The sequence below is a fragment of the Balaenoptera borealis genome (genome assembly GCF_965194805.1).
Source record: "Balaenoptera borealis genome assembly, chromosome: 17".
Taxonomy (NCBI): domain Eukaryota; kingdom Metazoa; phylum Chordata; class Mammalia; order Artiodactyla; family Balaenopteridae; genus Balaenoptera; species Balaenoptera borealis.
Window position 1 is genome coordinate 35,559,251 of NC_138876.1, and position 22,264 is coordinate 35,581,514.

Genomic DNA, 22,264 nt, shown 5'->3' on the forward strand with positions numbered 1-22,264 from the left:
GCGCCAGGACGGTTGGGGGTTCCCGAGCGGGCGGCCAGGATCCGCGGCCAGTTGGAGTCAGCGAGCGCCGCGGCCGTTGGGGACTCCAGCTCCCAGCAGGCACCGCTTCTGAGGCCGAGGCGCGTGGCGGCGCTGCCCGCTGGGACTCGTAGTGCGGTCCGGTAGGAGAACTGGGGAGCCAGCCCTGGCTCCTTTCACCCACGTTTCGGAAACTGGGTCTGAAAGGGATCATACCGGTCCACTCGTGCCCAGCGACCCTCAGGGGCGGATGCGAGTGGAGCAGGCCTGCCTGCCGCGCGAAGAGGCCCGGGTGGCCATGCACGTGGGGGGTGGTTAGAGCCGAGAAACCCGGAAGCCCCGCGCGCCGCCCACCGCCTCGGTGACGGGTTAACGCTTCTCCCGGGTGGAGGTGGGGTGGGATGTGTGGGAGGAAGGGCCGTCCAACCCGACTCCTCGGAGAGCAGCCGGCAAGCCAGCCCTCCCTTCCCCCATGGGCCCTACGCCGCGTGGGCCCCGCCCCCCCGGCCGCGGCGCGTGCGCAGAAGCCCCGCCCTCCGCCCCAGCCCCAGCCCCACCCCCGCAGCGGCCTCCTCCGCCACCTCTCTCTTCCTCTTCGCTCTTTCCTCCTCCTGTTTTCTTTTTCCTCCTCCCCCTCGCCTCCTTTTCTCCTCCTCCTCCGGCGCTGACGCTCGCGTAGGGCCCTGGCGTCAGACGCGCGGGGGCGGGGCGACTGCAGCGCGGGGTATAAGTAGAGGGTGCAGGAGGCGGTGCTTCCCCTTCTCCCCGGCGGTTAGTGCTGAGAGTGCGGAGTGTGTGCTCCGGCCTCGGAACACACATTTATTATTAAAAAAATCCAAAAAAAATCTTAAAAAATCTTTTAAAAAACCCAAAAAAAATTTACAAAAAATCCGCGTCTCCCCCGCCGGAGACTTTTATTTTTTTTTCTTCCTGTTTTATAAAATAACCCGGTGAAGCAACCGAGACCGACCCGCCCGCCCGCGGCCCCGCAGCAGCTCCAAGAAGGAACCAAGAGACCGAGGCCTTCCCGCTGCCCGGACCCGACACCGCCACCCTCGCTCCCCAGCCGGCAGCTGGCAGCCAGCAGCCAGCGGCAGCGGATCGACTCCGTTCTGCGGCTGTTGAGTAGTTTTCGATTCCGGTTGATTTTTGTCCCTCTGCGCTTGCCCCCGCTCCCCTCCCCCCGGCTTCGGCCCGCGACCCCAGCACTCGCTCTTCTCCTCTCACGGAAAGGTCGCGGCCTGTGGCCCTGCGGGCAGCCGTGCCGAGATGAACCCCAGCGCCCCCAGCTACCCCATGGCCTCGCTCTACGTGGGGGACCTACACCCCGACGTGACCGAGGCGATGCTCTATGAGAAGTTCAGCCCGGCCGGGCCCATCCTCTCCATCCGGGTCTGCAGGGACATGATCACCCGCCGCTCTTTGGGCTACGCGTATGTGAACTTCCAGCAGCCGGCAGACGGTGAGAGCCGGGCCCGACGGCGGGCGGGCGGCCATGAGGCTCAGGCGGCGGCGGCGGGCGGGTTAGGCCGGCGGGCCCGGGGGGAGGGGGCAGGAGGGCATGTCACCAGCCCTCCCCGGGGCCAGCGGGGCGAGGCTCGGGCGCCAGTACCCCGGTTCCCCGTGCCCGCAGGGACCCGCGCTGCCGGCAGCCGCACGCCCCTCTTACGCCGGGCCACTTCCTCCTTTGCGACCATTTTCTCGGCCTCAGCCGCTCTCAAACTTTAGGGTGATGACGCGCCGGGAGGGTGGGTGAGAATGGGTTCTAACACGACGCTCCCGCCAGTAGCTGCGGGATTCTGGGGTGTTGAGCGCCGAGCCCCCTTTTCCGGTAATAGGTGGAGGCGCTCCCACCACCCGAGGCTCTTGCCGGCGCCCCAGGACGCCCCAGGAAGTGCATTTCGTTGCTCGAAAAATACCACGTGTTGAACCCTGTAACCTCACAGGCCCGAGGCCTGTTCCGGCTACTGGCCCAATCGCCTGGGGGAGCCACGGGGACTTAGAATAAAGTTAATAATGGTGGTCTGGTGGTGGTCATCAGGCTTCTGATTCCGTTCTTAATAACTTGTCAGTGACTGATGGCCCTGGAAGTATAAACTACCAATGAGACGTGCATTGGGGTTTTTCCCCCAGTTCAGACATTTCTCACTCTTAACAGCAGGTTAGGAGGGAGGGGATGTGGAAGAGAACCCTTTTGGAGGCCATCGTTTATCTCAGGCTATTTAGGTAGTTGTGATTGTTTTAATCGAGTTACTTTCGTAGTACTGGTAATTTGTTCGGAATATTTTTTTTTCTCTGAAATAGTTTCTATGGTTTTGAAGGATTTTACTTAAAAATGCCGTCACCACTTTTGACTGGAAAATGTTACTTGTGAGTGTCGTGTGGACTGGACTCTTATACTTAATGTGGCATTCTAGTGGTGGTTTCCTTTTTTTTAAAGTAGTCCAGAATATCCATACATCATGGGGAATGATTGAGCACTGGAGTCAGCTTGAAATTTATGGGGAAAAAGACGCAGCTAACCTTGTATTTTTAAAGTAAAGTTAAACAGTTTGCAAAAAAATCCAAAATTTGGCAAACAGATATGTGACCTGATGACTTGCCAGGATTTTTCTTTATATCTGGATCAATTGACTTGCAAAAGTCATTTTCACTTGATTTTATGGTCCACTTTTGCCCTTCTTTCCCCTGGCTACTTGAATATATGTCAAGTGTTACAAAATATAAGGAATTTATTTTTGTAGGAAAGGCCTTAAAGGTGGAATTGAAACTTTTATTTCATTAACAGATCTGGAGTTATTTAGTGATCAGCTTTTCACTAGGTAAAGTTAATACTGAGATTTTTGGGTAGGCAGGCTATTGAGTGACAGCAAGCCCGAAGTTGTAAAACTGCACTGCAGGTTTTCTGCCCTTTTGCTCTGTAGGCAGTAGCTCCAAATGTCACTCCATAACGGTTCCTCCCAACTCTGGTCAAGATTTATCGCTGAATGAAATATCAAGGAAGATAATTTGGGGGCAGATAATCACAAACTGAAGAGTTGATAGAGAAAACTTGGACAAAGTCTAGAGAGCATGAAATGTAAACTTCTGAAAGTGGCTGTTATTCTTTCTAAATTTAACAATTTTAAATCCGAAAAAAACAATTTTAAAAATTTCTTGGGGTTAGAAAAGTTGAACTTCAGGTTACCGTGGTTACAGTATACTCACTGTGTATTATCCATCTATTGCAGTAGGCCAGTATTGTAACTACTCAAAAGAAGGTAGCATTTTTCCATCTTCCATTTATTTCATTTCTATATATACAAATTATTGTCTTTCCAAATATTATTTCCAGTGGTTTCCGTTTTTTTCTCCCCCTTATTTATTGCTACATTGATGTATTTGTAGAATAGCTTCTGAAAGTGACCAGTTTCCAATTTAACAGGAAGAGGTGACTCATTCAAAAGAAACTCAAGCAGAGTCAGCTAAAAAACTAGGGGAGCTGAGTAGGCGTGGTCAATTGATAAATGAGCTGACAGTTGTTTGTCACTATCTTCTAGAAACTAAAACTTTCATTTATAGAAAGAAGTGGCTGGAAAATTTGTCCTCTCACTAATTTTACAGTTAACACTAGCATGGAATTTGTGAAAATTGGTGTTTCAGGACTTCAAGTGGACTGTGTGTTCCCACTCTTTAGGGACTAGTGTTTTCTACTTAATGATATATTTTTCCATTTAGAGTCTAAACTTCTGTAATAAGTGTTTCTTTAATGGTACGGGTGCACATAATTTGATCCTTCATAGATGTAATCATAGGGTAGATTTTGAAATTTTCTAGCACTATTCAGAAATAATTGATTAATCATCAGTTATTAATGTAATGACTGATCTAAGAGTAAATGAGTGATCTAAGATAAAATTGGTTTTATATATAAATAAAGCATTTAAAGTGAATTGTGACTATCGTAGACCTGGTATTTCAAAAGTTTTGTGTTACATAGCTAAGTACGTCCAACTTCACTTTAGTTTTTGAAAGCCTGATTCAAGTCTTTCTGAATGGATAAAGCCTTTTTTTTTTTTTTAACATGGCCATGGGAATTGTGCCATGAATCACTGAAATCCCCCCAATAAGTCAAGAATTTTTTTTTTTTTTTTTTTTTTTTAGAAAATGGACTAATTTTTGTACAGTATTGACAGTGATAAGCAAGAAACAATTTTGACAAGTAATAGAGAAGAAGTTAAAATGCTTGAAAATCCATAAACTGCTCTGCTTGTGGATAATCTACAATTGCTTACTGTCTTTTATATTGCTTATTAAGCAGATTGTGAAGGGGAATCTCGCTTTTACAGTTGACTAGGAACAAAAAGGTGCTTTTAAATTTCATGGCAATTAAAGGAAGAGGTTGTTTCAGAAATAAGTTAGTTCTTAACGATACGTCATCCATTAACAAATTAACATGGGAAATTTGGGGTTTTTTGATATTTGTCTTCTCTTTTTGCGTTGTACCATTTAAATCTAGACTGATATGAGGTAAGGTTCAGCCATCTTGAAGTTTAAAGAGGTAGAGGGACCATGTGCCCTACTGTTCCCTCCACAATAGTTTATATAAATTTAAGTGGGCTGTAAAAGTTTTGAAATAATATTTATTTTGAAAATGTCCTTCCTGCAGCGGAGCGTGCTTTGGACACCATGAATTTTGATGTTATAAAGGGCAAGCCAGTACGCATTATGTGGTCTCAGCGTGATCCATCACTTCGCAAAAGTGGAGTGGGCAACATATTCATTAAAAATTTGGACAAATCCATTGATAATAAAGCACTGTATGATACATTTTCTGCTTTTGGTAACATCCTTTCATGTAAGGTAAGCAAAAATATGACAGGTAAACATACAGTGTTTTAGTTTAATTGTAGTTTATTCTTGAAGATAGCAACCATGCTCTGTGTTAATGGATATCTTTATTTCCCAAATGCCCAGGTTAGGTAGCTGACAAGTTATCTCTGAATACTGGAAAAATGCTAAATCAATAGCAAGTAATGAAAAATTATTACACATTTTTCCCTAGGTGGTTTGTGATGAAAATGGTTCCAAGGGTTATGGATTTGTGCATTTTGAGACACAAGAAGCAGCTGAAAGAGCTATTGAAAAAATGAATGGGATGCTTCTAAATGATCGCAAAGTGTAAGTATAAATATTTAGTTAATCATACTTCAGATGCTTTTAATAGTTCAATTCATGCATTTTACAAGTAATATATTTGTGCTCTTAAAAGAGATACAGCTAAAGTGAAAATTAATAAACCACATCTTGGTAGATTTTATAATTGTCTTTTCTCCACATTCAGTGTAACATACAAGTAACAGTGAATTAATACAGCTGGTCAGCATTCAAACAGAAAAGAAACAGCAGAAGATAGGTATGCTGGAATATAAAGCTTTTTCAAAAATAAGTGCGTATTAGTTGAAAAACTAGAAATCCAGGCAGAAACTTAATCATAATTCCCAAGGTAGTAATTAGCCCCATTTACATTCAAAGCTGAAGCTAAAATAACTTGCCTGTATTTACATACTGGTGTGACAGATAAACTGCGATACAAACCCAGTGGTCTAAATTCAGAGCCCAGGGTGACTCTCTGCTTGGCTTTACTCCCACAGTTTATTGATGGAGTTTAAAGACTGTCATAATTGTTGTTTCAACACCTTTTGGCTCCCTTCCCCATGTAAAGATAAATCGTAATTAAACCAGAAGTCTTCATGATTAATCTTTTCTGAAATAAACTTGTTCTTAAAAGTTGCAAACTTTTAAAATAATGACACTGATAAAGCCTCTATAAGACTTTCTGCTACAAGTTGTAAAAATACAGATTTTATGAGCCCAAAGAAATTACAAATCTCAATTTTATCCTCAGTGCCAGTGGATTTTGCTTAAGTAGGCAAATTCAGCTGTGAGGTCATATTGTAAGTGAGCTGTGAGCTCATGTAAACTGCAGTGATGGCATGCAGATTGGGTTTGGTTCTTACAGGTCAACTGCATCACTCTTAAGGTGAGGTTCTCATAAATCTGCATCAAGTGGTATGGTCAGTCTGTACACGGAGGAGTCATGCACATGGTGGTACCTGTTGTGAGTTCCGTCAATTACATGATTAAGGAAAGACTTTGTAGTATGTAAAGAACCCCATACAAGTCTAAGAAAACCAGCAACTCCTCAGTGGGAACAATGTTTACAAAGGGTAATTCTTAAAAATAATACACCTTTAAATGAGAAAAATGTTCAGCATCATTAGTATTCAGAGATGAAACTATCTTTTGCCTGTCAGCAGTGCTTTAGGGGAAAAAAAAGAATGGCTACCACTGGTGGAGGTCTAGATTAAGTAAAGAACTTGATTTATTGCTGTTTTTTGAGTATAAAATGATATAACCCTTTTTTGGAAAGCAGTTTGTAGGTATAAACTTAAGATCATTTATATACCTTTCGAGCTGCCATGATTTCTGCAACTCTATCCTAAGAACAAATAACGAAGTTTCATAATGTTGCGGCATTATTTACAAAAGAAAGTTTTGTTGTCCACAATGGAATATCATGTTCCCACTGAGAACATTTATAAAACTAATTGCATGGAGAAGCAGCACCATATGGGTGGGGGAAGGTGTGGGGTGCGGCTAAGGGAATAAAATGTAGGTGTCTCCTATGGAAAGGAATTGTGCTGGACTAACGTTCTTAAGCACAGGGAACAAAAAGGCCTACGAAAAGTCAGTCACAATTTGGGTGGGATTATGGGCGATGGTTTTTTGATGTATATTATATCCTTTAATGACACATGTACTACTTTTAGGGAAAACCTCAATTTTTAAAACACATTTTGTTGATAATGCTGCAAAGAAATTTGTTCCAGGCCGTTGTATGTTAGAGTACAGACTTCGGTAGCTTAAATTTATATTTTAGGAGATTGCAAACAAAGTGCAAGAGCCATGTTGAAACAGCAACGATAAAAGCTTTTCTGTCTTTTCGCTGTCTTTCACTAGTGGTGCAGGCATACTCCACTAGTTTGTATTGCTGGACGTAATCTTCTTAACCCTAGGTTAGCTAGAAGGAAGGGAGAGGAGTGTGCATTAAGAAAAATGTTCTTTTTCGTGATTATAGTTAAGAGGTTTGTTCTCACATTGCACTTAAGGCCCTATTTCTGTTTTATAGTTTGCTTTTTATTAGAGATTCTGAAATTACCAGTAACTATTACAGAGTCAACCATCAGGCTTAATTAACCTGAACTTCATAAAATAGAACCTAATTTTATAGTTCTTATCTATTTTATTAGATTTGTTGGACGATTTAAGTCTCGTAAGGAACGAGAAGCAGAACTCGGAGCTAGGGCAAAAGAGTTCACCAATGTTTACATCAAGAATTTTGGAGAAGACATGGATGATGAGCGCCTGAAGGATCTCTTTGGCAAGTTCGGTAATGTGTCTGAATTAAATTTTTATACTCAGTTCTGAGTAATTGTTCAATGTTAGTTTTGGCTAATATTTTATATTAAAATAAATGGGACTTCACATATTTTAAAATATTGTAGTTATTTGGATTAAGCTACTGATAGTCCATTATACTAGCTTATAAATAAAATCCTATCCAGTTTAAAGGTTAATAGCATTGTATTAGCACCGTAAGGTGTGACTGTGTAATTGGAACAGATTTTAAAAGCTTTTGCTATGTTAAGAAATTGTGCTGGATTTATGCAGTAACAGATCCCATCTCATCAGAGGCATTGCATGAGACACAGCCAACTTAGGTTGGAATGTAGTCTTTAATTATGGGACAGGAAAGCTGGCCAGCTTTAGGATATTTGGCCAGTCTCAGCATCGTGTTTGAGCAATTTAAAATAATGACTTTTAAAGACAAAGATCCAGATTTTCCCGTGAAGTGTGTAACCGGTCTCACGTTAGATAGTTGTGTAGCTGATCAGAAAACGAACTTTAAATTGCACTCTTGCAGGTGATTTACTTGCCCCTTACCTTTGCTTTCCTTTTTGTTTAACTTAAATAGGTGTCCCCTTTTTAAAAGCATTCCAAATCATAAAGAATGAGGAAATCTAATACTTTACTATTGCCAAGCTGGGATGCCACATTGAACCCTCTAAACAGTTGATGTGTGCCCATACATCTTGCAGATTCTCTGTAATCAGATGTGATTTTTAATCTTTTTTCCCCACCTACCTGAGATAATACTTACCACTTCAGTTAAGTCTGTTTTATTTGAGGGGGTGGTGGGGGAATATGTGTCTTCAGAAACATGCCACCTCCTCCAGGTGCTTGTGCTATGTCAAAGGTCAAACCCCGTGTTTCCTCTACTCCTTGTTGAAAATCAAGTGGGCCAAGGCTTAAAAATTCTTAAAGAAAAGCAAATTGTTTTAAAATAATGCATCTGTTTTGTACTAATGCTAAGCATAAAACTTCATCATCATTTACATTTCTCTAAAACATACCTCCTTAAATGGAAGGAGGAGTGTTTCAGGGAATAGAGTATTTACTTAGCTTCTTAGTAGAAATAAAGGGTCTTAAAGAGAATATTTAGTGCCCATGGTGGGAGAGAAGAGGGTGGTTATAGGAGGAATACATTTCTGGAGGATTGGAGGTTTTTTTTTAATCCCCATTTTTATATTTTTTTCATGGCTTTGTTTGTGTATTGAAACTTGAAATGTATAAACTAAATGTTGTATGGAATACCTTTGAATCATTAAAAAAATTTTTTTTAGGACCTGCCTTAAGTGTGAAAGTAATGACCGATGAGAGTGGAAAATCCAAAGGTTTTGGATTTGTAAGCTTTGAAAGGCATGAAGATGCACAGAAAGTAAGACTTAAAATACACTAACCAAAGGCAGTGTGGGTTTTTCTGTATTTTATAGTAAGATGTGGGGGTATAAAGTTGAGTTGCTCTTGCATTGAAATACACATGCATACCAACGGCTAGTCTACATGTTCATCTCCACATGTATTGTTTTGAATTACTTGCATTTTATATATTTTGAGAGTATAAATTGAAAACCTCTATTGTCTTAAAACCTCAAAGTTTAGTTTTTATGGTGGGTCCATCTTTAGCTTTTATAATCTAACAAATTTTCTTTATTGTTAAAAAATGAATTTATATATTGCAAGTTAGTAATTAAAATTTTGTGGTCTTTGTAAGGCTGTGGATGAGATGAACGGAAAGGAGCTCAATGGAAAACAAATTTACGTTGGTCGAGCCCAGAAAAAAGTGGAACGGCAGACGGAACTTAAGCGCAAATTTGAACAGATGAAGCAAGATAGGATCACCAGATACCAGGTTCATTTTTTAACTGAAAGAGCAAAAATAAGACAGGGATGAGGAAACCTATTTTATGTTCATTTCAGTTACTGACAGGTAACTGGAGGGTTTGAGAGGGGGAAAGGAGAGGAAACATGGGATAAGATAATAGGAAGTATGCTTAAGTACCACTATGGTTTTCTTTTTCCTTTTTCTAAATTTTTTTTCTTTATTTTATCTTTTTTTTAGGGTGTTAACCTTTATGTGAAAAATCTTGATGATGGTATTGATGATGAACGTCTCCGGAAAGAGTTTTCTCCGTTTGGTACAATCACTAGTGCAAAGGTAAAGCATATGATGCACTTTTTTTTTAAGATTTGGGAAAAATCCATGCCCATGGATATATGTATATAAATTTTATATTTCATATGGAGTGTTTTTCTTTATAAATGAATGGTCAAATCGTTTTTCCTTTTCTCTAAAAAATCAGCCTTTCATTTTTCAGAAAATCATACCTTTGCTTCATTACTTCAAAAACTTATACTCAAAAAAAAAAAACAACTTATATTCAGATTTGAAGTGGCTGGAAAGGCTGCATTTGATGACCATAGTGATCGATCATCACATGATATGCACTGTTCTGTACTCTGTTAAACTAGTTATTTTACTGGTTAAAGAAAGCAACTTATTAGGGAACTGTAATTGTTACTATTTGAGCTAATCTATATTTGCTTACAGAATTCACTCTGGGGAGTCAAACTTAAAGCCCCCTATAACAGTAAAGGTAGAGATCGTGTTTGCTTTTACTTGAAATCAGAAATTAAGAAATACAACAGTAAGATTCTAGTCTAAATTCTGGAATTTTGATATAAGAACCTCTACTTTAGGTGTTTTTTCTGGTGTCCATGGCCCAAGAATCCTTCTGTATTTAAAGTTCTGTTACGTATGTACCTTGAGGGGTGGGAAGAGTATCTAAAACTTTAAACAGATTCTCAAAAGAGAACAGGAAAAATTAAAACTGAGTGCTCTGGAGTGACCTCGTAGCTGATCTTTCTACTCTGCAACCCCACTGACCGAGGGAACTTCTACGATAGAATGTTAAGGAGCACAGTAGAGGAATACACACAAAAATGCAAGTGATGTAGTTGTCTTCTGTTTCATTCAGCCTGTGCTTTTGTAGGAGAACCTGGAGTATGATAGAATCTATTCCTGAGTTTGTTTATCCTCAGTATGTTCCCTGAAAATCATTTAAATTGAATATTGTGCATCAGTTTATTTTGAATGTATGAAGAAGCATGCATGTTTTACAAAGGAGGGTCTTTATTAAGTCCTTTTCAAAAAGTCCTTTGTGGATCATATCGCTGTTGGCAAGGAGGTGAAAAAGTTTTTGCAGAAATTCTGGGAGAGGAGGTCATTGTGTTAATTTGATAATGCTTGCTGAAAAACAAATTGGTCAAGACAGAAGTAGAAAAAGGTGACCCTTCCATTTTTCATTTTCAGTCTTCAAAAGGAGTTTGGTTGGCCTTTCCAGATAATTTTCCATGCTTGTATACTTTTTGTATACGTATAAACAGTTTTTATGAAACAGGATCATAGTATACCTATTCTGCAACTTGTCTTTTTATTTAACATATCTAGGTACATATTTATTTCAGGCATTTTCTCATTTTTCGCTAAGGGCTGAATATTCATGGTATAGATGTACCATAACTTATTCTACTATGCCTGTATTATTGGTCATTTGGTTTGCTTTGCATGCTACTAACAGTGTTGGACCCACCACTCTAATAAACATCTTTATACATATATCTTTGCACACATACCAGTATTTCTGAAGTTCAAGAATTGAAGTTTCTGGTTAGTGGGTGTGTGTATTTAAATTTCATACAACTGAATTGTCCCAAAAAGGGTGAACAAATTAAATTACTACTAGTCTTGTCAATTTAGTAGAAAGTGGTATGCATCTTTTTAAATGAGATGTGCTTTTTATGTGTTTACTTGTTTAGCCTATTCTTTGCATGTTTTTATACTGCATCGGTTATCTTTATTGATTTAGGGGAAATTTCATGTCAGCGCTTTGTTTTATGTTGCAAGTATTTTCTCCAAGTCTTCCACTTAGGACTTTGGGGGTCTTGTGTCATCTTAGATTTTCCCTGTATTTTTGCATCTTATGTTCAGATACAGAATCTTATCTGGCAATTTGATTTTTTTCAATGTGATGTGAATAAGAGCTCTAAGTTAATTCAGAATTATCCCTTTGTACCACGTACTAGATAATCCAAAGTCCGTCTTTTCCCCACTGTTTTAAAATGTAAGCTTTAACATACGAAGTTCCCATAATTGCATGGGTATGTTTCTGGACTGTTTTTTGAGATATAATTGACATAAAACATATTCAAGTGTACAACATAATTGTTTGGTATTTGTATATACTGCAAAGTGATCGCAGTAAGTCTAGTTAACATTCATTACCATAGTTAAACATTATTTTTCTTTTAATGGTAACTGTAAAGATCTACTCTCAGCAACTTTCAGATGTATAATACAGTATTATCTGTAGTCCCCATGCTGTACAATACGACCCCATGACTTGCTTTATACCTGGGAGTTTGTACTTTTTAGCCACCTTCACCCCGTACCTCTCTGGCAACCACCCATCTGTTCTGTGTATCCTTGAGCCCAGTTGTTGGTTTTGTTCTTTTGATTCCACATTTATGTAGGATCTTTGGTCTCTGTTTGATTGCTGTTCTGTTTGCTCTGTGCCACCAGCTGGCTGTCTAATGTAGCTGTAGAGCATGCTTATGTAGATTGCAGGGCTACTGAGAAGTTCTTCACGTCTCCTCATTGCTTGTTTAAAAGATTTTGAGTCATTGTGAGCTTCCTGAATATTGTTTATACCCCAGTATTTATGGCCCTTACGGTCTTGAATGTGAAATTTTAATTTTAAAATGTGGATATTATGATATTCAACTGCTTTTTCCTCCCCTCTTAACGAGTAATAAAGCATCTTGTCAGCTCGAATTGCTAGAATAGTCAGATTTTAATTGTGCATGTTTTTAGTGGTGCTAAAATTTAGCAGGCCTTGATTGTATTTAGAAATTAAACCTTAATATTGAAAATCTAAAACTTTTACAAAGTTGCTATTGTACCTCCACCCCTTTACTTCTTTTGCTTGGCTGGGATAATGCATGCATGTATTTACCCTTAATATTTGGATATCAAGGGGAAAATTGTGGGAAAAAAAGATGAAAGCATTGACAGGATTTAGTTGAATGTGAGTCGGTGGCTATAGTTGATACTCTGCTTTTTGTGCCTCATCCTACCATTGCATTAACCATGTGGTTTCTTCCATTTTCTTTTAATAGGTTATGATGGAGGGTGGTCGCAGCAAAGGGTTTGGATTTGTGTGTTTCTCCTCCCCAGAAGAAGCCACTAAAGCAGTTACAGAAATGAATGGTAGAATTGTGGCCACCAAGCCATTGTATGTAGCTTTAGCTCAGCGCAAAGAAGAGCGCCAGGCTCACCTCACTAACCAGTATATGCAGAGAATGGCAAGTGTAAGAGCTGTGCCCAACCCTGTAATCAACCCCTATCAGCCAGCACCTCCTTCAGGTTACTTCATGGCAGCTATCCCACAGGTAGGTTTTTTTTTTTTTTTACAAGAGAACAGAAACCTCATGAAGGTTTTCCTCTTCAGTCATCTTTAATGTTTTGTGCCCCACTAAAAAATAAATAAAGCCCTAAGATGAAGAGATGTTAATTATGATTGGATTTGAAAAATGCTTAGAGTGTGAGGACCTGCTAAATGTTTTGAGTGCATAACTAGTTGCATGATTTGCTTTTTTCTTTAGCTGATACATTTGCTTGCTTTCTCCAGACTCAGAACCGTGCTGCATACTATCCTCCTAGCCAAATTGCTCAACTAAGACCAAGTCCTCGCTGGACTGCTCAGGGTGCCAGACCTCATCGTAAGCTTTTTGTTGTTGTTTTTTAAGGTTGCAAAGTATTTGAACTAAAAACATAAATGAGGCGAATTGGCTGTTATATCCCAATGGTATATTAGCTGTTGCTTTTTATAGTTTATTTTTATGGGTGTTCATTTTGGGGATCCTAGCATTTTGTTTTTAAAAAAGAATTGTAAAATGTTTCACCATTCCTTAAGACAGCAATATCTATGTTGTTTTGATTTTCATTTATGACAAGTTTGGGAATGCATCCAACTCAATTTCATATTTGGTTAGGCAGTAGTTTTAAAAGATCTTGTTCCATGTATGAGGACCAGGGTCCAGGCATTTTCAGCCTTGTCCTGTGGAATAGTGCTGTATTGCAGGAACACTTAGAATCAGGTTCATGTATCATGTTCAGATATTAATAAGTACTTGTCCTTGTATGAAGGAAAATTTTTTATTTACTGATGCTCTGATACGATTAAGTCTGGAGAAATGGCATATAGGAGCCTAAGCTTTTAAAAATGGTTTGTTTATGTTTGGTCATCTATAGCCTTTTGTGCAAACCTCAGCTCTGAAAAAGCAGCATGAACACTTGGTGAGTTTTTCCCAGTTAATGTGTGTTCATATCTTTAAACGTAGCATTCCAAAATATGCCCGGTGCTATCCGCCCAGCCGCTCCTAGACCACCATTTAGTACTATGAGACCAGCTTCTTCACAGGTTCCACGAGTCATGTCAACACAGCGTGTTGGTGAGTCTTAACCCTTCCTGTAAAAGTTGGTCTCCAATTTGAAATAGCAAGATAAATACGAAAATCTTTTTATTTTTTTAGCTAACACATCAACACAGACAATGGGTCCACGTCCCGCAGCTGCTGCAGCTGCAGCTACTCCTGCTGTTCGCACCGTTCCACAGTATAAATACGCTGCGGGAGTTCGCAATCCTCAACAACATCTTAACGCACAGCCACAAGTTACCATGCAGCAGGTGTGGATTTAATGATTTCTTTATAAAGATGACAGTCCTTGATCTCAGGCAAAGACATTGAAGACAACTGTATGACACATGAGCGCTTAAGCCATGTAGAACACCTTGTTGAGGTGCCACTAATTGATAGTATGTAAAAATGTCTTCTATGTGCTATACTCTAGGAACTAGACAAGCATTCAGCAGTCCCTCATCCTGAATTACTTATGTGATATGAGGGTTTTGTTTGGCATAGTTGTAAGAAAGGGTAAAATAAAGTTTAGTTTGTGAGATTTGCCTTACCTTTTTTTTTTTTTGACCCTAGGACCAAAATCGTCATTGATCATAGTAGAAGTATGATTCCAAAGAATACTCCAGATAAAAAAGAAAATTCAACATCCCCTGTGCTTATAATACTTGAGCACTTAGGTGTTAATATAGCTATCTTAGGCTGTATTTCTGAATCACTCAGCTTCTGTTTATGTTTAGATTACAGTCTTTATCCAGTTAATTTCCAGTGATGGCTGTGTTTGTACTGGCCATTACTTCTGTACTTTTTAAACTTAGGAATTTTCCCGTTTTCTTTCTAGCCTGCTGTTCATGTACAAGGTCAGGAGCCTTTGACTGCTTCCATGTTGGCATCTGCCCCTCCTCAAGAACAGAAGCAAATGTTGGGTAAGTACCTTTGTCCCACCTAGTCAGTTATGGAGACACTAGAAAATAGGAAGACATTTAGACCTCCTCTGTACCTAAAAATGACAGCTAGGGTGGCAGGATGTGAATCGGCATGAATGATTATGATGGCACAGTTTGTCTGTCTGGAAAAGCTATTAAAATGTTGCCTTTGATTGATAGCGTAATAGGGCATTGCTTGCCATGTACCCTGCCACATTTTTGGAAGAAAGAATTTGAACCAAATGAGTAAACCACTTTGATTTTGCCTGAGCACAGATTTAACACTTTAATAGTAAACATAGCTTCAGTTCATCTTTTTTTTTGGCAAACTGACAACTGCCAAGAATTAATTGCTTTGTGGTAGATCTTAATCCGTTTTATAGCAATCTTATGAAAGATAATGAAATGGTGGATTATGGGTTAACATTTATTTGCTGTAAACAAAAGGTTCTTAAACCCCAGTTTTAATATGGTAGATGCCTTAAAAATTTTTTGTTTTTTTGATTGAAGGAGTGTTTGAATGTTTTTGTTCCTAGGTGAACGGCTCTTTCCTCTAATTCAAGCCATGCACCCTACTCTTGCTGGTAAAATCACTGGCATGTTGTTGGAGATTGATAATTCAGAACTTCTTCATATGCTTGAGTCTCCAGAGTCTCTCCGTTCTAAAGTAATTTAAATTTTATCATTTATCTAGTAGCTTCTTATAGTACATATTCCAGGATGTTTTGTAGGAACTTAATTTTCTAGGACATTTATAAGTGCTTTATACAAGTCACGCACAGTTCTAAGAGCTTTATAAATATTAATTGAAAATCCTAATAATAACCTATGGTGCTGTTATCCCCATTTTATAGACGGGGGAAACTGAAGCATAGAGAGGTTAAGTAATTTGCCCAGTGCTCACAAAGCAGCTAGTGAATGGCAGAGCTTGGTTTCAAATCCAGTCACTGTAACTCCAGCGTTCGTGCTCTCTTAACTGTGCTACATCTTTATTGGAGAAAGGGATGTTTGCTGATAATTCTCAACTTTGGGGGATTTTTGGTGGAGAGAGAGTAAGAAGTGCAAGAGGTTCATAATTGTAGAACAGTGGTGGAATGGAACCCAAAAGATACGGATATAGTTGGAATGTTTTTCGATAACAGTTGTTTCCACTTTCATCTGAGGAAAGGAATTTGCCTTTGTTGGACATTTGTGTGTTGTCAATTTGAAATTATCGTCTAATTATTATTTTTCAGAACCAGTTTTTCTTTTCTTCAGGTTGATGAAGCTGTAGCTGTCCTACAAGCCCACCAAGCAAAAGAGGCTGCCCAGAAAGCAGTGAACAGTGCCCCCGGGGTTCCAGCCGTGTGAAGTGAGCCCGCCTCCTGTGCTGGCGCCTTAGTCTGTTCTAACAGTTTGAGCATGGTTTGAAACATAGCAAAAACTCATTTTACCATTAATTCAAATACATGGCAAATTTTTCGAAGAGAAGTAGAGATACAGAGGAATTAAAGGAAACTTTACCTGTTAACCCTGGTATTGACTTGAATTCTTAAGATCAGAGCCCGTTCAAGCATTTTGTATAGTAATTTGTATTAAATGGCTGTAACAGGGGTTGGCCCTGTATAGCTATTCTTGGAGGACTTTTCATAGCTTAATACATGTTCTTGGGTGGCAGCGATGACAGTTGCCTTTTGGCCTCTGCTGTTGCCTTTCGTTACCCCCAAGAAATGGGGTGATGTAGCTGTGTAGCCAGAGCCAGGGATGAGCAAAGCTCTTCTGTAAAATAGGAAATAGTTGGGGCTTTGGGGGCCGTGTTACGTGTTGAAGCTACTCTGCTCCACCGTTAGTGTGAGAACAGCCACAGACAACATGTAAACCAGTGGGTATGGCTGTGGTCCAGTAGAGCTTTACAGAAGAAGCAGCCTGTAAACAGGCTGAATTTGGCCAAGGGCTTTAATACTAACAAGTGCCAGTATTGGTCCTGTTATTTTTCTTGTTTTGTTAAAATATTTGACATATGACACTGTAAATTTAAGGTGTGTAACATGTTAATTGGAATCATTTATATATTATAATATGACTGCCATTATAGCTATAATTAGCACCTCTGTCAGTCACTTAGGTAAAGATCCTTTTTTTTTAGTGGTTGGAATCATTAAGTTCTGTCTCTTAAATTTGATGATTATAATCTTTTTTCCCCCCACATTTACAGATGATCAGGGACCACGAAAAGAAACCCGTGCTTCACCGAAGAAAAATACCTAAACATCGAAAAACTTAAATATTATGGAAAAAAAACATTGCAAAATATAAAATAAATAAAAAAAGGAAAGGAAACTTTGAACCTTATGTACCGAGCAAATGCCAGGTCTAGCAAACGTAATGCTAGTCCTAGATTACTTATTGATTTAAAAACAAAAAAAAAAACACAAAAAAATAGTAAAATATAAAAACAAATTAATGTTTTATAGACCCTGGGAAAAAGAATTTTCAGCAAAGTACAAAAATTTAAAGCATTCCTTTCTTTAATTTTGTAATTAATTCTTTACTGTGGCATAGCTCAGAATGTCACTTCTGTTTTAAATAACAGAATTGATAACTGAGCAATGAAACGTAATTTGGATTATAAAATTCTTGCTTTAATAAAAATTCCTTAAACAGTGCACAGTGATGGTATGCTATTTTATTTCTCTTTGTAATTGGCTTGGGTAAATAATAGGTGATAAGCTGGAATTGGTGTAAGAACCTCTTTCATGAGAAAGGTACTTCAGAAGTTTCTTAGTTTTATGGAAAAGAGGCATAAGACAATGTCTGTAATGCAGTTTATGAATTTAGATTTCCATGTGAGTTCTTGAATCAAGGCATATATTTTATTTGTTAAATGACCTTAACATCTTTTGAGACGATGCCAGTATATGACTATGTTAAGGTTTCTCGGCTGGCAGATAACTAGCTTAAACTCTCATTTATGTGGTATAAAACAGTAACTACTGTATTTGTTGGATAGGAGGGTATAGATAAAAATTACACTGAAGACTAGATGTATTAAGTGTACAAAATTTAGGATTCGTTTTTTTAAGCCTTCTTTTTAAAAGTCCTTTGATGATTGTGACTTATTTCAGTGTAATATCTTACCATCCAAAGTACTTGTGAATAATGAAGATACAGGGCTTCTGCATCTAGAGAATAGATGTAGAAGATCAGGATTGGGGCCCAGGAAGGACATGCATTAAACCAGATATCCCTGGCAATTTCAATGCACTTTAGAGAATGGCCTAGTTTTAACTCTATTCCATTCTCTACATACTGCTGCCAGAGTTAGCTTTCTAAGTTGCATATCTGATTATCTCATCACCATGCTAGAATGATCTCAACTCTAGCTCTCGCCTTTGGGAGCAAATAAATAAATCCAAATAAAACCTTGGCTATGACAATGGCAGCCCTCCCTGCATGTTGAAGCATTATGATGCTTCTGTACCTGGAATGCTTTTCACCTTGGCTTCATTTGGAACCCAAGATATACCCAAACCCCACCTCCTATCCCATGGCTTAAATCAGTGCACCTAGTAGGCATTACAGTGATGATTTTGTATTTTGCCTGGCCATTGTCCTATTCTGACAGTTTGTTGAGATGAAAACAATCTTTGAGTTATCATGAAAGTGTTCCTCAGTGCTTTAGGAAGGCAGAGGAATATATACTATGTTTATCAAAATTTGACTACAAAATGGTTCAAGCCTGTAGGTTTTAAAGGAGCAACTTCTAAGATGTCTCAAGCTAAAGTTCTCACAGTTGGAAACCATTCCAAATCTAGAGTTACAGATAGGGTTTGCACAGACGGTAGCTTGCTTTATACATTGGATAGCTGGAATTTGGTATTTCTTGTGTGTGATATGAAGATAACTCATTTCTATTTTTGAAATGTCTATTTTCTTAGCGGAGGCAGCAAAACTCAAGTAGTTGTGATCTACTTGCAGGAATTGACATCAAAAAAAGTCAGTCTTCATTATTTGATGATTCTGTATTTGCAAATTCACTAGAAGTTACTTGTAACCCCAAAAATCTACTTGTGCAAACAAGAGATTTCCGTCATTTGCAGACATGCACAGAGCATCAAATTTTGAGTCTCCTGAAATGCACATGTTCCCAGCTGAGGTCAAAAAAGTCTGCCTTCTTGTTTCAGCTCTCATAAACAAGTATCCTTTTCAAGGTCATTCTTGTGTGCCGTGTGTGTGTGTGTGTGTGTGTGTGTGTGTGTGTGTGTGTGTGTTTTAAATGACACATAAAACAAAGCTATGTATCAGTTGATGAAAATGTGACGGGCTCACAGGTATCTAACCCTATTATTTCCTCTAGGAGCAATGATTCAGTATTAACTAATTACAGTGTTAACAAGACTTCACAAAACAATCTCCACAATTAATGAGGACTAGTGTCTGATAAATGTATGGTTCATCATCGACAGTAGTTATTTTAAACCACCTAACTTCATGCAGGATTTGAGGTGAAGCAGAAGAAGGCAGCTGACACTACTGTACCGTACACAAGGCATATGTATGGCTGCTTCTATTGGAAGGTCTGAGATAAACTAAATTGATTAAGTTTTTCTCTGGGTAGTAGATATATAATGGCTACTTGGAAACTGCTTTTTTAGCCTAGAATCTCCTTTTCTCCAGTTCATGTACACTAAGACTTACATGGATAAAACAAGCTAAAGTAATGTGTCTTGTTTACAGGATGCTACCTTTGATTATACTTACTTCTCTCCTATCAGACTAATGGATCACAAGTGAATGAGTGACATTTTGGAGAGTACTTTGAAATTTTCTTACTCTTGACATAAAACCATGGTCCCTATTCCATGTGCAGTGAGCAAATGACTGAAGAGGACCTGGATAGTTGTGCTTAATAAGTGCATTCTCCCTGTAAGACCAGTTCTCATGGAAACAAAATCAGAAGTTTGGTTCAAGTTGGAAGCAAAGTGGGTAGAGCTGGCCAGCTCTGACCAGCCGTGATGGTCTGATGCATGCTGCTTTGCTGGAGACCAGTGCTACACTGATGAGTTCTGGCCTCCCTTTTTCTAGGCTTCACATTGACTCTTCTGTGCATATAACATATCTTCAATTAGACAATCTAACTAGTTAAATTGAAGGGTTTTTTAGTTTCTTTGATACATCGTGGATGTTGCTGTGTCAGCCACCTGGTTGCAAGTACTATGTGTAAATTTGGCAGAATAAGAAGGTAACTATTTCAAATTTTACATGTTACCTTATTTACCTTTCTGTCTGTCCACAATTGCAAGGTTCGGGGGTGGGGGGAATTGTCTTATCTGCAAAGGCAGAAAAACATGCAATTTATTTACTGACGTTACTGACATATTCCCCAGAAAACGTGAAACAGGTTATTCATTAGCCTAAACTAACATTCTCATTCTCTCTGTAGAGAAAAAGCTCTTTACATTGGAAGTCAATCTTTCTTAGATCCACAAAATAAGTAATAACACAGTTGATAAACACAAGCAGATGGATTTGTGATTGGTCATGGGGTTCTGTTTCTGTGTACCCCCAGCCCCAAGTAAAATGTGGTACTTGGAATATTTTATTTTGATTTTCAAATTGCTAAGTAAACATGCCAGACTGACATCCAAAAAGTTAATATTTCCCAAACTATTGAAGACATTTTGACCATTTTCTTGTAATATGCTAAATTGTATGCTAAACACATCCTTTCAATTTTTAAACTTGTTAAATCTCATTTTTTGTAAGCATTTGCAAATGTTGGTGATTATTTACAGTACCAATTATGATACAGTGATAATTTGGTGGCACCATAATTATGGGCAGCAACAAAAATCGTGAAATAAGTGTCTGAGGAATGGAGATCGTGTGCACGAAGAGAGCGGTTATGGGCACCTCTGTAGAGCAGGGATTCTTAAGATGGGTGGGTCATTGTTTGAAAATCAGAATTTCTTTAAACATTGAAAAGCTTGCTTTTGAATATTGAGCATGTGCTACACGTTCACTTATCAAGTGAACTCTTTACATGCACTATATCTAATTCTTATTACCATCCTATAAGTTTGATTCAATCATATTCTCATTCTACAGATGAGGAAACTAAAGCTTCAAGAACTTTTGTGACTTGCCCAAAGTCACATAGTAAGTTGTAGTGAAGCTAGGATTTGAATCCAGACCTACAGTTCATGCTCTCAGGTTCTGTGTAAACTGCCTATGAACTACGAAAAAGTAAAGTTCCATAAAATCTCAGATGCTCGGGCTACCTTCAGCCTGGGCGTGGGAGATGGGATGATACAAGTATATCAAAGCGCATGAGAGTAAGCCAAAACATAAAGGTGCTTTTTTGTTTTCACATTTTAGGGCAGTCAAAAAACAGGGAAAGAGAAAGTTATTATTTAGAAAGTTAAAAGAGGTCTTTGACCAAGCTGAGCCTAAAATTCTAAATCAGAATATTTTCCTTTCTTCTGAGCATGTTGGACTGCCTGGGAATATCAGACATTTCCTTTATCAACCCTGTGATCATTTTTCTGAGCTTGTTCATATTCTCATTCTAGGTTCCCTTGGAATTGTAAATGGACTTAACCAAGACCTTTTAATTATCCTGAGTTTTTATAAAACTTGAGGAATAAACTTCTGACCCTGTATTGTACTTCTGTGCCATTTAGGAAGATGTCAACCTTTTCTCAACAGTTATTAGCAAATAGATAAAATGCCACTGGCTGCTGCTAAAGAAGAAATTTCCGACAAATTAGGTATGTTTATTTAAGTAACATACTGCCAGTAAGTGGCAAGGCCAAATCTAGAATTCCAGGCTTTCTGACTCGAGTCTGTGCTATTAACTTTCATTTTGTTTTGGTTTAGTTTTTATTTCTCTTGCTAATCCTTTAAGGTGAAAAAACTTCGACAGGAATTCTTTGTATTTTCTTTACCAATTATATTAATGGATAACAACTTGTAAAGACAGATTTTTTTTTTTTTTTTTTGGTCGTCATTTAAACTTAGTTTTCACCTGGTCTCAGAGATCACTGAAGTGATGTCAGAATCATGGCAGTCTAAGTCATTCTTTTCTCACTCCTTTTTTAATAACAACTAACTAGACCTTCATAACAGAACAGAAGTGCCTCTGCACATTACACCAAGGGACACACCAGCCCACCTGTGCAAAAATAACAGGTCCGTAGTAAGGGCTGTGGATCCATGGGGTTTGGTGAACCTGCCTTACCCACCACCACTTGCCATGATGGGGGAAAAAAAAAGCCTGGAGAGTGCAAAACTGGGCAGATATTCACAGGTGAGAGAGAATTGGTGGAAGTCCAGCCTGCCTCGGGAGATTCCAGCACGCCATCAGAACAGCATAGACACAGATAGAGATGAGTTTGGATGCAGAGAAGAGGGAAGAACTC

General features: G+C 39.0%; 1 protein-coding gene across 2 annotated transcripts; it reads left to right on the forward strand.

The window, feature by feature from the left end:
- The first annotated feature begins 778 nt into the window (after nucleotides 1-778).
- PABPC1 (poly(A) binding protein cytoplasmic 1) lies at nucleotides 779-17,509 on the forward strand. Of its 2 annotated transcripts, none has more exons than XM_082364324.1 (15): nucleotides 779-1,480; nucleotides 4,667-4,860; nucleotides 5,063-5,178; nucleotides 7,311-7,450; nucleotides 8,745-8,839; nucleotides 9,176-9,313; nucleotides 9,524-9,619; nucleotides 12,640-12,912; nucleotides 13,152-13,242; nucleotides 13,864-13,974; nucleotides 14,056-14,210; nucleotides 14,780-14,864; nucleotides 15,401-15,531; nucleotides 16,122-16,215; nucleotides 17,059-17,509. In XM_082364324.1, the coding sequence occupies exons 1-14, from the start codon at nucleotides 1,288-1,290 to the stop codon at nucleotides 16,212-16,214; spliced, it is 1,911 nt and encodes a 636-aa protein (XP_082220450.1). In that variant the 5' UTR covers nucleotides 779-1,287; the 3' UTR covers nucleotide 16,215; nucleotides 17,059-17,509. The 2 variants fall into 2 exon arrangements, with proteins under 2 accessions (XP_082220450.1, XP_082220451.1); XM_082364325.1 differs by having other exon boundaries at nucleotides 780-1,480; nucleotides 7,311-7,441.
- Nucleotides 17,510-22,264: the final 4,755 nt, after the last annotated feature.